The sequence below is a fragment of the Protomyctophum parallelum genome, assembly GCF_964188405.1.
Source record: "Protomyctophum parallelum genome assembly, chromosome: 5".
Lineage (NCBI taxonomy): Eukaryota > Metazoa > Chordata > Actinopteri > Myctophiformes > Myctophidae > Protomyctophum > Protomyctophum parallelum.
This window is the reverse complement of record NC_139702.1, coordinates 43,658,592-43,671,729: the sequence shown is the minus strand read 5'-3', so window position 1 is coordinate 43,671,729 and position 13,138 is coordinate 43,658,592. Positions and strand designations below refer to the sequence as shown.

General features: G+C 41.8%; 1 protein-coding gene across 1 annotated transcript in view; it reads right to left on the bottom strand.

The window, feature by feature from the left end:
* Positions 1–12,169, bottom strand: part of ugt8 (UDP glycosyltransferase 8) — a 34,411-nt gene extending 22,242 nt beyond the window's left edge. Inside the window, exons 1-2 of the mRNA XM_083764689.1 lie at positions 12,002–12,169; positions 382–1,214 (exon numbers count right to left, since the gene is read on the bottom strand). Of these exons, the coding sequence (XP_083620815.1) occupies positions 382–1,212 (831 nt within the window). The 5' untranslated portion in view covers positions 1,213–1,214; positions 12,002–12,169. The remainder of the gene's footprint in view (positions 1–381; positions 1,215–12,001) is intronic.
* Positions 12,170–13,138: the final 969 nt, after the last annotated feature.

Sequence of the window (13,138 nt, the reverse complement as noted above, 5' to 3'; positions counted from 1 at the left end):
TCATGGCAAGTTCTGAATAATTAATTGCCATTTGTCAATGAGAGGGACATTTGACTGCAATTTGCTTTTTTTTTTAAAGAAGAAGAAAAGAGGGTAGGTTTCTCCCCAAACTCCCCATGGAACATAAATGAAGCTTTGAATCCCACACACATAACTACAGATTTGAATAATGTGAAAGTCAAACCTGCCAGTTATGACATATTAGTCTCCTAAAATGGCATTATACTTCTTATTAGAGAGTGCCTTCTTCTTTTGCGCAGACACTTGTGATGTCGGCACTCGGCAAATGGCAAAGAAACACAAATGACGGATTATCATGAAGAAAAGTCAAATGAACATGAACCCTGTGTCTCCATCTGTTGCGTAGTATAGGTTACTGACCTGTGGGAGAGGGTTGGGGGGCTTGGTCAGGATGCCCCCTATGTAGACCACATGAGGCAGGGTGGGCCGGGGGAACTCCAGGGCCATGTCGGTGCACAGCATCCACAGCCGGCTGCCTTGCACCAGGTCGGCCATGGCCACCTGGGGCTTCACCCCGTACTTCCTCATGATCCGGTCGTACTTGGGCAGCGCGATATAGTGGACCCCGAAGCGCGACACCAGGTAAACGGCCGTGTTGGCGACGCGCTGGAACAGCGACATGCGGTCCGTCAGCAGCGAGTTGAACTCGGGGACGTAGGAGAGCGGCGCCGGGGCGCCCACCTCGGCGGGGTACCACAGCCCCGTGCTGAACACGGCGTACTGGACGCCCAGGATGTGGGCGAGCACGAAGCCGCACATCTCGTTGGGGTCCACCAGCAGCAGGTCGAACTGGGCCTCCTTGAGCCGGGCCATGGTCTCGGCGCTGCCCACCACCGCGTCGCAGTTCTGTGAGTAGTGGTCGAGGATGTCGAACAGCTCCAGGAACGTCAGCCGGCCCGAGAAGATGTTGCTGACCTTGGACTGGAGGAAGTTGTCCGCCGTGGTGCTGTTGAAGATGCCCGGGTAGCGCTGGAAGTGGTAGTGGGGGGACGGCGGCACCTCGCGGCCCTCCGACACCAGGAAGTGCGTCTCGTGGCCCTCCTGGTGCAGCGCCGTGGCCAGCGTCTTGAAGATGTACAGGTGGGACTCGAACATGATGGGCGGCACCACGATCACCTTGGCGGCCCACGAGGCCCCGGGGCTCCAGCAGAGTAGGCCGAGGGGGAGGAGGAGTAAAGGAGGTAGGTGCATGGCTGCAAGGACAGGAGACGGGACACATGTTAATAATAATAATAATAATAATAATAAGGTAGGTGCATGGCTGCAAGGACAGGAGACGGGACACATGTTAATAATAATAATAATAATAATAAGGTAGGTGCATGGCTGCAAGGACAGGAGACGGGACACATGTTAATAATAATAATAAGGTAGATGCATGGCTGCAAGGACAGGAGACGGGACACATGTTAATAATAATAATAATAATAATAAGGTAGGTGCATGGCTGCAAGGACAGGAGACGGGACACATGTTAATAATAATAATAATAATAATAAGGTAGGTGCATGGCTGCAAGGACAGGAGACGGGACACATGTTAATAATAATAATAATAATAATAAGGTAGGTGCATGGCTGCAAGGACAGGAGACGGGACACATGTTAATAATAATAATAATAATAATAAGGTAGGTGCATGGCTGCAAGGACAGGAGACGGGACACAGGTTAATAATAATAATAATAATAATAAGGTAGGTGCATGGCTGCAAGGACAGGAGACGGGACACATGTTAATAATAATAATAAGGTAGGTGCATGGCTGCAAGGACAGGAGACAGAACACATGTTAATAATAATAATAATAATAATAATAAGGTAGGTGCATGGCTGCAAGGACAGGAGACGGTTTGGGACATGCTGTACCTGGGCAGGCAGTCATGGAGGTAGGTGGGTGCAAGACCATTTTTGTGATTGTCAAAGCCAATCACAAAATGAAAACAACTTAACAACACTTAACAACACTAAGCACATTTTCAACCATCAAAATTTATAATATAAAAAGATAATAATATCTAGTATCACACAAAGTATATAGGGCTTAAGTGGTTAGGTTTTATTTATACATTATGTATTATTATGTAATATCATTCTCTTGTGTGGCAAGTAAATTAATAAGAAACTGTGATTTATAATCTTGTATATTTACTGCCTCTCATGACAAGAGACTTTACTGTGAAAACTCTGCTGGCCTTTGGTGAATGAGTTCGTCTTCAAGGGTTATTAATTTACTATAATCTCACTTAAATTACTATATATGCAAACAAACAGACCATGAGCATAAACCATAAAATGTAAAGGGATAGCTGAACTTATTAAGGGGCGAGCCAGACCATTAACTTTGAAGCTTTACCTTATTTGACCCTCCTGGTCTACCTCTTATAAATCATAAGGGATTATTATTGACTCATAAAATACTACTGTATATGCTTCATAATCTTTACCACACTGTTTGGCAAAGTGGGATCTGGGGACCCCCACGGGGTCCCTGGGGTGGAGGTTCAAGGGGCTTCCGCATATTTGTTTTATTTTTATTTATAGTTTTTTATTGTTCATACCAGCAGCAGTTGGTCACAACATACAGATCACCTATATACAGGGAGAAAAGAACATGAGGGGGTACAAACATTTTTAGTTCTTTCCCTAGAGGACAACCTCCTACCACCAACCTGCCCCCTCCCCTCCCTCCGCCCGACAGTGACACTTATTGGAACAAAAAATACACCAAAAAATAGAATAGAGTTAGCTATGTACTTCATCAGCACTCCTTCCAGTATACCCTACCTACAGCCTCCACCCGCCTACACGGCGCATGACCAAAGCTGCCTCCGAGCACAGGCCTATATGCATCACACCTCAACCTGCAGTCAGTGGGTGAACACTAAGCAGTGAGTATTAGAGAAAGGGGGGGAGAAATAGAGGGGAATAAATAAGAGGATATACAGATGTAGAGAATAGGATAGCAGCGTGGTCTGGGTGACTAACACCTCATGGTGTCTCGTCTGGGGGTAGTATAGGGCTTCCAGCATATTAGACTGGATATTGTTGTCTGTGAATTTGGATATTGTACTATTATGATATGGCATACGTGTCTATATAAAAATATTATTTTTATACAAATACATCTGGTGATCGTTGATATGAAAATGTTTCAAAACTACTGCTTTTGTGCTTTTTCGTACGAAATATTATATAATTTAAACCGTCCGTGGAATACTCTTTCTGTCAAAACTCAAAATCTCAATGTCATCTCTTGAAAGTTTTCACTTAGTTTTAGTCACATTTTAGTCACCTTGTCATGGTGAAATTTTAGTCACCATGTTTTAGTGTTAGTCTAGTTTCAGTCGACTAAATGTCATAAGATTTTAGCAGACTAAATCTACAGTTGATTTAGTCGACTAAAATGTATTTTGGCGGGCCTTGATGCCGTTATAATGACACTTTACACTTGCTGAAAATAGCCGATCTATAAGCTCACAACGCGTCGCGCTGTGTCGCGTTGTGAGCTTGTAGATCGCCTATTTTCAGCATGCAACCAAGTGTTAAATGACTTATACTGGATCTCTTGTGCACTAGTCACTTCCTAACAGTCTAGTTTTTATCTGTTGACGAAATTGTCAATACATTTAGTCTTAGTTGTTGTTGTTCATCATAGCTTTAGTTTCCATTTAGTTTTCCTCAGTGAAAGAAGGTAGTCGATGAAAACAACACTGTTGTGAGGGTGACTTTCATAAAATGCGCGCGTCTCACATCTTCACCTTTTGCCCTCGTCCTCGTTGCTTGGTCCATCCCTCCTCTTACCCTGACTGTGTGTACACGCTCATCACTGACATAGCCTGACTGTGTGTACACGCTCATCACTGACATAGCCTGACTGTGTGTACACGGTCATCACTGACATAGCCTGACTGTGTGTACACGCTCATCACTGACATAGCCTGACTGTGTGTACACGCTCATCACTGACATAGCGTGGGGAGCACCAGCGTCATTCTAAACCTCCGGACGGACACTCTCTCTACAAAATACAAAAGAGCCATTCTAGTCGTTTCACCATGTTCTTTCTACATGCCCACGCTTGCTCACTCACTCTGCCCTATAGTCTGTTCCATCGTCTACACTTGAAAGATGATTTGTGAAGAGACCCAGAAATCAAACATCTTTTGATAATAACTAACTGTATAGTGATGCGTTATTACCGTGAGGGAGTTATCTGATAGTCCAATAAATATGCTGTACACATAAGTCATGGAATCATATAGCTCCGGCATATTTTAATGATTGCCCGGGATACTTATCCCAAATTGAATGGTCATGTGATATGCATATGAACAGCAAAGACATAGATGGAAGCACATACGACCTGTTACATCACGAATCAGATTGGCCGGGGCGCCCCTCGAAGCGCAGGCCAGAGGGGTCGTCTGTCCTGGAGAATCCTGACGTGTCTCTACTTTTTCAGACACTATATAGGAATCTTTCTGTCCCTCTGTGACCTTGCTTGAGCACAGCTAGGGTACACACTCTTATGAGTAATGGTAACTGCTTAAAAAGGTCTACTTTATCCCAACAATAGGGACTATTATCTCATGGGGTCACGGGGTGTGACACCTGGCTGTATAGGCCTGTGTTTGGCTTCTGCTCAAAGCTGTGCGTCACAGTCAGACATGCCTTGGGGACAAATGTGAGCTGTGCCACTTATAGTACTACTATTTCATTCCCTACAGGCCTACACTGTTGTTGTAATACCTAGAATGCAGGATTGATGAGATGATATGCTACTGCAAGATATTCTCCAGAGATGCTCCGACAATCGGCCGGTGATCGGCCATATAGGCCAATATTCACTCTGATTGGTAATCGGCATTTACCCTGTCTGTGATTGGCAATTTACCCTATCTGGAGAAACTGATATTTTACACCATTTAAGTGGTATAAATGTCAATCAGATATATAGTATAACATAATTTTGCATCTTTGTGACAGGCCTAAACATTCTCCCATTCCTCCCCACACACAGGAACAGTTTTGACGTGGGTTTTGACATAATCATCATTTTGGAAATATCAAAAATTTGCAACATTTCACAAGATCAGTATCGGTATCGGACCTATTGGTATCGGCGATCATGAGAAAAACAATCAGTATCGGTCCCAAAAACCTGATCGGAGCATCCCTAATATTCACCCCTTTGAGTGAAAACAAAACATACCTTTTCAGTTTAAACTGTATCTTGGTTTAATTACATTTGAATTAAACCACTTTTTAATTCTGCTGCAAATAAGTCAAAGGATTAACAGAAAAGAGTGAAACTTCCTGTATTAGCATTACCGTTACCAGTACAGTACAGAACTACACATATCAAGTGGCAGACTTCCGCCTGACACCTTTCTGATCTGAACTAGATTATACAGTAGTGTATCAACCATCTGTTTATCCACTATATGGGGTTTCTCTCCACAAACAGCTGCTGGGGCTTAAGTTGGTGGGGTGGGGACTTTACTGTTGTCGGCCATTTTGTTTTAGCATTGTTCTGAGGATAGCATTACAAACACTTCTCTGTCCAGACTGTTGACTGTAACCATGGAGACCAGCCACCATCTATACTGAGGACTGTGTGATGCGTCATGACTTAAGTTACTAATGACAAGAGTCTGGTTACCCCCCATGCACCACACACGGAGGGCTGAGGAAATCATATTGCTAACGAGAATTAAAGCCATACATCGAATGCTGATTGAATGTGACTCTGTTCTTTTACAAACGTCTACAGTACACAACACTGAACATGCAGTGCCTTTGGTCTAGCTTGATTTTTTTTTAAATAATAGCCTATAGAGCGTTCCCCGTTCATTTTCTCCATAGGCTTTTCAAAAAGTATTTATTTAAAGACAAAGCCAACTCAAGTTGTGACAAACCATGACAACAAACACAACATTTTGGGCCGAACAAAATAATTACAAAGAAGAAAAACAACAAACGGTTTTCTTCTTCTTTCTAATTATCTGTTCGGCCCGAAAAATTGTGTTTGTTGTCATGATTTCTTTGGCTTTGCACAAGGCTTAAAATAAATACTTTTTGAAATGTCTATGAGGAAAATGAACAGGGAATAATTTCCTGGGCCTTGGTAGGGGACCCCCAGGGGTCCTTGGGGTTCCAGGGGGGTCCCCAGCAAAAGTAGCATAGCATCCTAAATGTACCTCTTTAGACATTTATATGTTGGCTATTCAAAAAAAAAATGCAGATCTACAAGGCAAGCTCATGCCTTGTACATCTGTTATTTACGTATTTCTGAAAATATATTGGAAAAATAATCGATGCAAATTTTGAATCATTTGGATTTTCTTTTTTTTAACCCATTCTGGACGGGAACCCCTTTTGGTTTTTTAACTAAGCATTATGTTATACTTTAGCTATTGAAAAATAGCAGATCTACAAGCTCATAGTGTGTCACCGAGTGGCACGCTACGAGCTTGTAGGTTTGCTATTTTTGAAAAATCGTGAAAATGCGGCACAAATCTTTGAATATATATTCTTTCAGAAGACTTTTCGACATCAGGCCTAACTTCTAGGGGTCGACGGCACAAAACCTTATAAGATGGGGGTCTGCGGCCAAATACATACTATTTGGGGGTCCTTGACATGAAAAGGTTTGAGAAACACCGCTATCTGATCTCTGCACCAGGGTGTTCAAGCCAAATCCAAAGTGTGACCAGAGCCTGTAAAAAGGCAATGGATAATATAATATTATGACCGCCAGGTGATAAACTGCCATAGTCTGAGATCAGCTGAGATGAATTCCTTTCTTCAATAACTTACGTCCTATATGTCATACATGGGCAACCGGCGGCCCCCACCATTACTTCAAATCAAATCTAACTTTATTTACAAAGACCAGAAGGTCAACCAAATGATTGCTGTACACGATCATAAAACAAGCATACAATCAACATAAATAGCATAGTAAAACAACATCAAAGCAACACAACAGTTGCCAGGTCCCAGGTCCCAGGTGGGTCCAGGGGGAAAATCCGCAGAATCAACATTGAAATTGCAGATTGATTATACGGCGGGGGCAATGGGGCTCAATGGGGCTCAAACAACATTGAAAGCCAGGGAGAAGAGATGAGTTTTAAGTAAAGATTTAAAGGCCTCTAAGGAGCGGGCAGACTTATTATGTAGGGGCAGACAGTTCCAGAGTTTGGGGCCGGCCACTGAAACCTCTGGACCTGTATTTGGGCTCTCAGGTTAATATCAGAATACTGTGAGATGATTGTTTAAATTTGTAAACATGACCCGCTTTAATTACTTCAGTCTAAATTAGTAGCTTAATGAGTAGTATTAAAATTGTTGTCTTTTTTATGTCCAATGTATTTGTATTTAGTTCATAAAGTTAACATAGGCCTAACTATAATTAAAAGGTCTTTGTATAATTAAAAGGTATTTGTAGGCATTGACATTAAATTAAAAAAAAATACTTTTCAGGTATAGCAAAAATAGCAGACCTACAAGCTCACGTCGCACTGCGACACACTGAGCTTGTAGATCTGCTATTTTTTATATGACACTATATGCAATGTGGCCCTCTGGAGAGAGTGTGGAACGAACTATAGTGGCAGTCTCCATCTTTGAAGTTGGCCCTACACTGAACACGGCTCGACTCTTACTTACAACAAGTTCGAAATAACCTACATTTACATTAAGTACAACCAGTACTGTAAGTACACCATGAGTGCTGAAAGTATCAACATTGATGGTCTGTCATGTCAACACCAGAAGAGGAGATCTACCACACAGATATTTAAATAAATACGCGTATATGCATCAGATTAGACATCTCGGCATTGATTAAACATAACACACAAATCTACAATTAAACAGCCATAGGCCCAGTATTGTAAATCATCCACTTAGGCGGATTTATTGGCAGTGATTCTCTCTCTCTCTCTCTCTCTCTCTCTCTCTCTCTCTCTCTCCCTCTCTCTCTCTCTCTCATAGATGATCGACATTCTCTCCATCCGTTATTAGTCGAGGGAGAATTGAGCCACAATGCTGCACTCAACAAGGCCAGTTAATTAGCCTGCTGCTGAGAGCGGAAAGAGAGATGCGACTTTCTGACCATACACGCACTGATTAAGTTAGTCAGTCAGTTTAGGCATTTGTCCAAGTCAATTAAGTTACAACTTCATATCACATGGTGGTGCAAGTACTGCGAGATAAAGCCAATCTCTCTGTGATTAGTAACCTACATTTGCCTCCCTTGAGGGGTTAAGCATCAGTGTGCTATAGTCTATACCACGTCGTACAACGGTGTGTTGTTGTGTCCCACAAATAGCAGTTGGGCTATTTGCATCGTGCGGCACCTTTGTACAGCAGAGTGGCCTACTACACTATGCTTTAGACCGCCATATAGACAAGCGTACGCATTTGTCTCTCTGTGTTTTACAGATATCTTTAGATAGTTACATACTTGAATCTGGCATTTACATAGCCTATTCACAACATGCTTACATATACTTGCATCTGCATTTACATATTTAACCTCCTTATATACTTGCATTTACATATTTACATCCAAATGCATACCGTCTGTATTCCTCGAAGGCGTTCTTCATGCTTTGAATGCATGACAAGAGAATGAGGAAATATCAAAACTGTTTATAATGGCAACATACAGTATAGCTTCTGTTCTAGCCCTTCTGTGACTTTTGTCCATGTACGCTCTAGCTTACATTTCTATTTGTGTTTATTTTTGAGGGGCGCTAGCCCCTCCTATATACAAGTTTAATGTTTGTTCTTAGATAAACAAACATAAAACAACGCCATTGACAATGAAGGGAAAATTACGTCATTTTGTCCCCAACACAAACATTAAAGTCCATTAACAATAAAGAGAGTTTAATGTTTGTTTTGTCCGTGTTTGTTTTACATCAGCATTACATCACCCAATCATAGCAACACGAGTTAGACTTTAATATATATATTAATTAATTAATAATAATATATATATTAATATTCACTTCAAACGGGTGTGATTTTTGATTTATTGCGCTGCTTTTAGCTATTGCTCGTATTTGGTCCGTTAGTTAAATCCCCTTGCAATTCTGATACGAGCGGTGCTTTAAAAAGTCAATTACTATTGTTATTAATAACAAGCTAATAATATATACAGATCCATCACTAACACTCTCTCTTGCACACACTTTTTACAGTTATATTATAAACTATGATGATAAAATAAAATAAAAATGGTGCATTTATATAGCGCCTTTATCCAAGGCGCTTTACATAGATTGTGCATCATTTCACCCATTCACACACATTCATACACCGATGGTGGCGGAAACCATGCAAGGCACCAATCAGCACACCAGGAGCCAGAGTCTTGCTCAAGGACACTTCGACACTAACTCTGGGGGAGCCCACAGGGTTCGAACTGGCAACCTTGCGGTTACCATCCAGCCACTCTACCCCTGAGCCACCGCCGCCAACATTGACTGTACAACCTCACTAACTCAACCACAACTGTGATCATGGCAATGTATGGTGATAAGGACATTATAGCATAGTGTATGGTGATAAGGACATTATAGCATAGTGTATGGTGATATTAAAGGACATTATAGCATAGTGTATGGTGATAAGGACATTATAGCATAGTGTATGGTGATATTAAAGGACATTATAGCATAGTGTATGGTGATAAGGACATTATAGCATAGTGTATGGTGATATTAAAGGACATTATAGCATAGTGTATGGTGATAAGGACATTATAGCATAGTGTATGGCGATAAGGACATTATAGCATAGTGTATGGTGATAAGGACATTATAGCATAGTGTATGGTGATATTAAAGGACATTATAGCATAGTGTATGGTGATAAGGACATTATAGCATAGTGTATGGCGATAAGGACATTATAGCATAGTGTATGGTGATAAGGTTATCAACTCTCCATCATTTAGCCGAGGACCACCTGGAACCTTCTCAAGGACCACTGGTTGAAAACCACTGGCATAGTGTATATGCCACTGACTGGTGAAGTTACACCATGACAAAACTCTGTGAAAACTGTTCCTCAGAGATGTAATAAGATATTAAGTTATAATATCCCATTCTTAAATATCCCACACATTAGGAGTCACCACAGGCAAGTTACAACAGAGATGCACACTAGTGTGTGAGTATTGCTGTATTGTGCTATTTGCTTTGGCAATGTAAACGTATGATTTCTCATGCCAATAAAGCCCTTTTGAATTGAATTGTGTGAGTGAGGCCTTATAATTAATCCGGAGAAGAAGCCTGCGGTCATCCACTTTTAATTGTAGCTCCACAATATCTGATGTCGCAACATCAGCCATTCTATGGTTTACCACATCACTTCACTGGTATGCTGATACGGTGCATGCATGGTTCCTTGTTAGGAAGAAAAGGGCCTCGATACTTTGTTTGCAGTTCCCTTCCAAAAAGTTAGAAAGGGAAGGGAAGGGAAACTCCTTTGTTTCCCTTCCCTTCATCCACTCCACAAATTGTATTTGTCTTCCTCTTCCCTTGCTATTTTTCTGGACCATACAGCACTTGTCTCTGTAGCCTATATACTTTTTCCCTGTTTTGTTTTGTTTTGTTTTGTTTTGTTATCCCGTCCACAGAAACGAGTCAGACTGGCTCTAAGTGTTGCTACTTGCCACTAAATAAGGCAGATAAAGTCGGTAAGACGAGATGGCAGCCAGCATAAACAAGTAAACGCCTGCAGCCTGCCCTGCATGCATGGGAAAAGCTTTCAGAATGTTTGAGCAGCTTTGAATGGTCACTCACTCCTGGCAAGGCTGGCATGCAGCCTAGTAGGCATGCAGGCCCGGCCCTCTCAGCTGAACATTTACCCAGTGATATTTGAATGAGTCTATATATCAGTGCTTTTCAGCCTTTTTCATATCAAGGCCCACCACTATTCAATTGCCATTTGAGCCATGACCACCTCAGACCCAAAACTAAAGAATATATTTTGCTGTCGATTTTGTCCACAATTCCATGCTGTATTGATGTTGGTATACTGTACCATTAGGAGAGATAACAGGCAAACTTTGATCAAAATAGCAATTCTTCTACATTCTCTAATTATAGACTTCTTGTAAATTAAGTAATGCAGATGTCTAATAATAATAATTTAACTCTTGAGAGTGTAACATGAAACCAAATGGACCCGTTTCATGTTACACTCTCAAGAGTTAAAGATCTATATATAATGGTTCATTTGGTTAAAACCTGTCCATCATTTAGCTGTGGACCACATGATGGAACCCCCTCAAGGCCCACTGGTGGTCCCCGACCAGTGGTCCACCACTGCTATATTTGATATTCGAGTCTATAGCTAGCATAAAGTTTACATAATGTTTCATAATAATTATCCAATTAATTCTGAGTGAGTCATATGATATCATATATCAATATCAATATCATCATGTTCTCCAAGTCAACAAAAGATAAGAGATAAAGATGAATGTTTGACTATTCGATTGTTTATTAAATACCGAAAGGCCTTATATCAATATCAGGTGGGCGATCGCCTCGCCCTATAGCTGTGTGTCGCGGACAGACAGACGGTGGATAATATAGTTCGTATGGAAAAACCTCTCACACTTGTTGCACAACAGCCTGGTTTCGAATACCTCTCTCACCCATAGAGTATTACTCACCTGAGATCACCCCCATCATGCACTGCAGCAGGGCTTTCTATCATCACCCCTCTGGTCATTTTTTCTTTTTCTACTTTAGACAAAAGACAACTCCGTCCCGATGGAATCCGGGTCTATTTTGCGCAAAAACAACAACCTTGCCAACCGCAACAACGAGTTCTGCCACATTAAAAGCCCCATGCATGGCACCATGCACCTGTTACGACAAGACGAGCGCAGCAAAACCAGCACGAAAAAAGAAAATCACCTGTAGGATTTTTAGAATACCGGTATAATCTTACCTCGTTTACTTGGATTTTAGATCCCGTGTGAGACAAGAAGAAGTAGTCCGGGGCCTAGAACATTACTGTAAAAAAAAAAAAAAAGTGCAGAGAGAGAGAAGAGTATAAAAATAAATAAAAGAAAGGGGGAAAAAAAGGGAAGGGGGGCTGCTTGAAGCAACGCATAAATGTGGTCGAAGACGAGTAAAAAGAGGACATGAGACTCACTGTATCTTTGTCAGGGGGTGGGACTATTGGCTGCATGGACCTGCACCCAGTGCACTGTGTGTGCGTGTGTGTGTGCGTGTGTGTGTGTGTGTGTGTGTGTGTGTGTGTGTGTGTGTGTGTGCGTGCGTGCGTGCGTGCGTGTTGTCACAGGGAGGAGAGGAGGAGTGTCACAGCAAATGGGACACAGTGGTTGGCCGTATAGGACGTGACAAAAGGGAGGATCGTTAAGCCATCGCTGTGACAGGTGGTGCCATGCACCTATATACTGTCCGACCTAATCTATATATAGGCCTAATAAAATGTATGGTATAATATTGACTCAATGACTCACAGGTGTGTTGTAAAGCCCATAAAGGGTCGGGTCACTTAGGTCAAAACGACCACTCCATGAGTTGCATTGGTGTGGTTTAATTACCTTAACTGGGACATTAAACTGTTTTTAGTTAAGGTAATTAAACCACACCAATGCAACTCATGGAGTGGTCGTTTTGACCTAAGTGACCCGACCCTTTGGTGTGGTTTAATTGGGCCTTATATTACCCCTTAATGGAACTTGGTGACGTATATAGGTGTGTAACGCCCAGGATTTGAACTCAGGTCTCCCACGTGAAAGTCGTCTTAACCACTAGACTGGACTGGGGGAGATATTACACTTTAGTACATTACCATGTACTGCTGACTGCTACATATAGCCCAAATATAATATATCTATCTCTGTGATGCCCTGTTGCATTTCAGAATGAATAGTAGGCAGGCATACTGTAGGCCTAAATAATTGTGCAAGCTGAGTTTGAAAGCCTTATAAACTTGAGGTACCCGGTAAACTTATGTGGTGTGAATATCTGGGTGTGTGTGTGTGTGTGTGTGTGTGTGTGTGTGTGTGTGTGTGTGTGTGTGTGTGTGTGTGTGTGTGTGTGTGTGTGTGTGTGT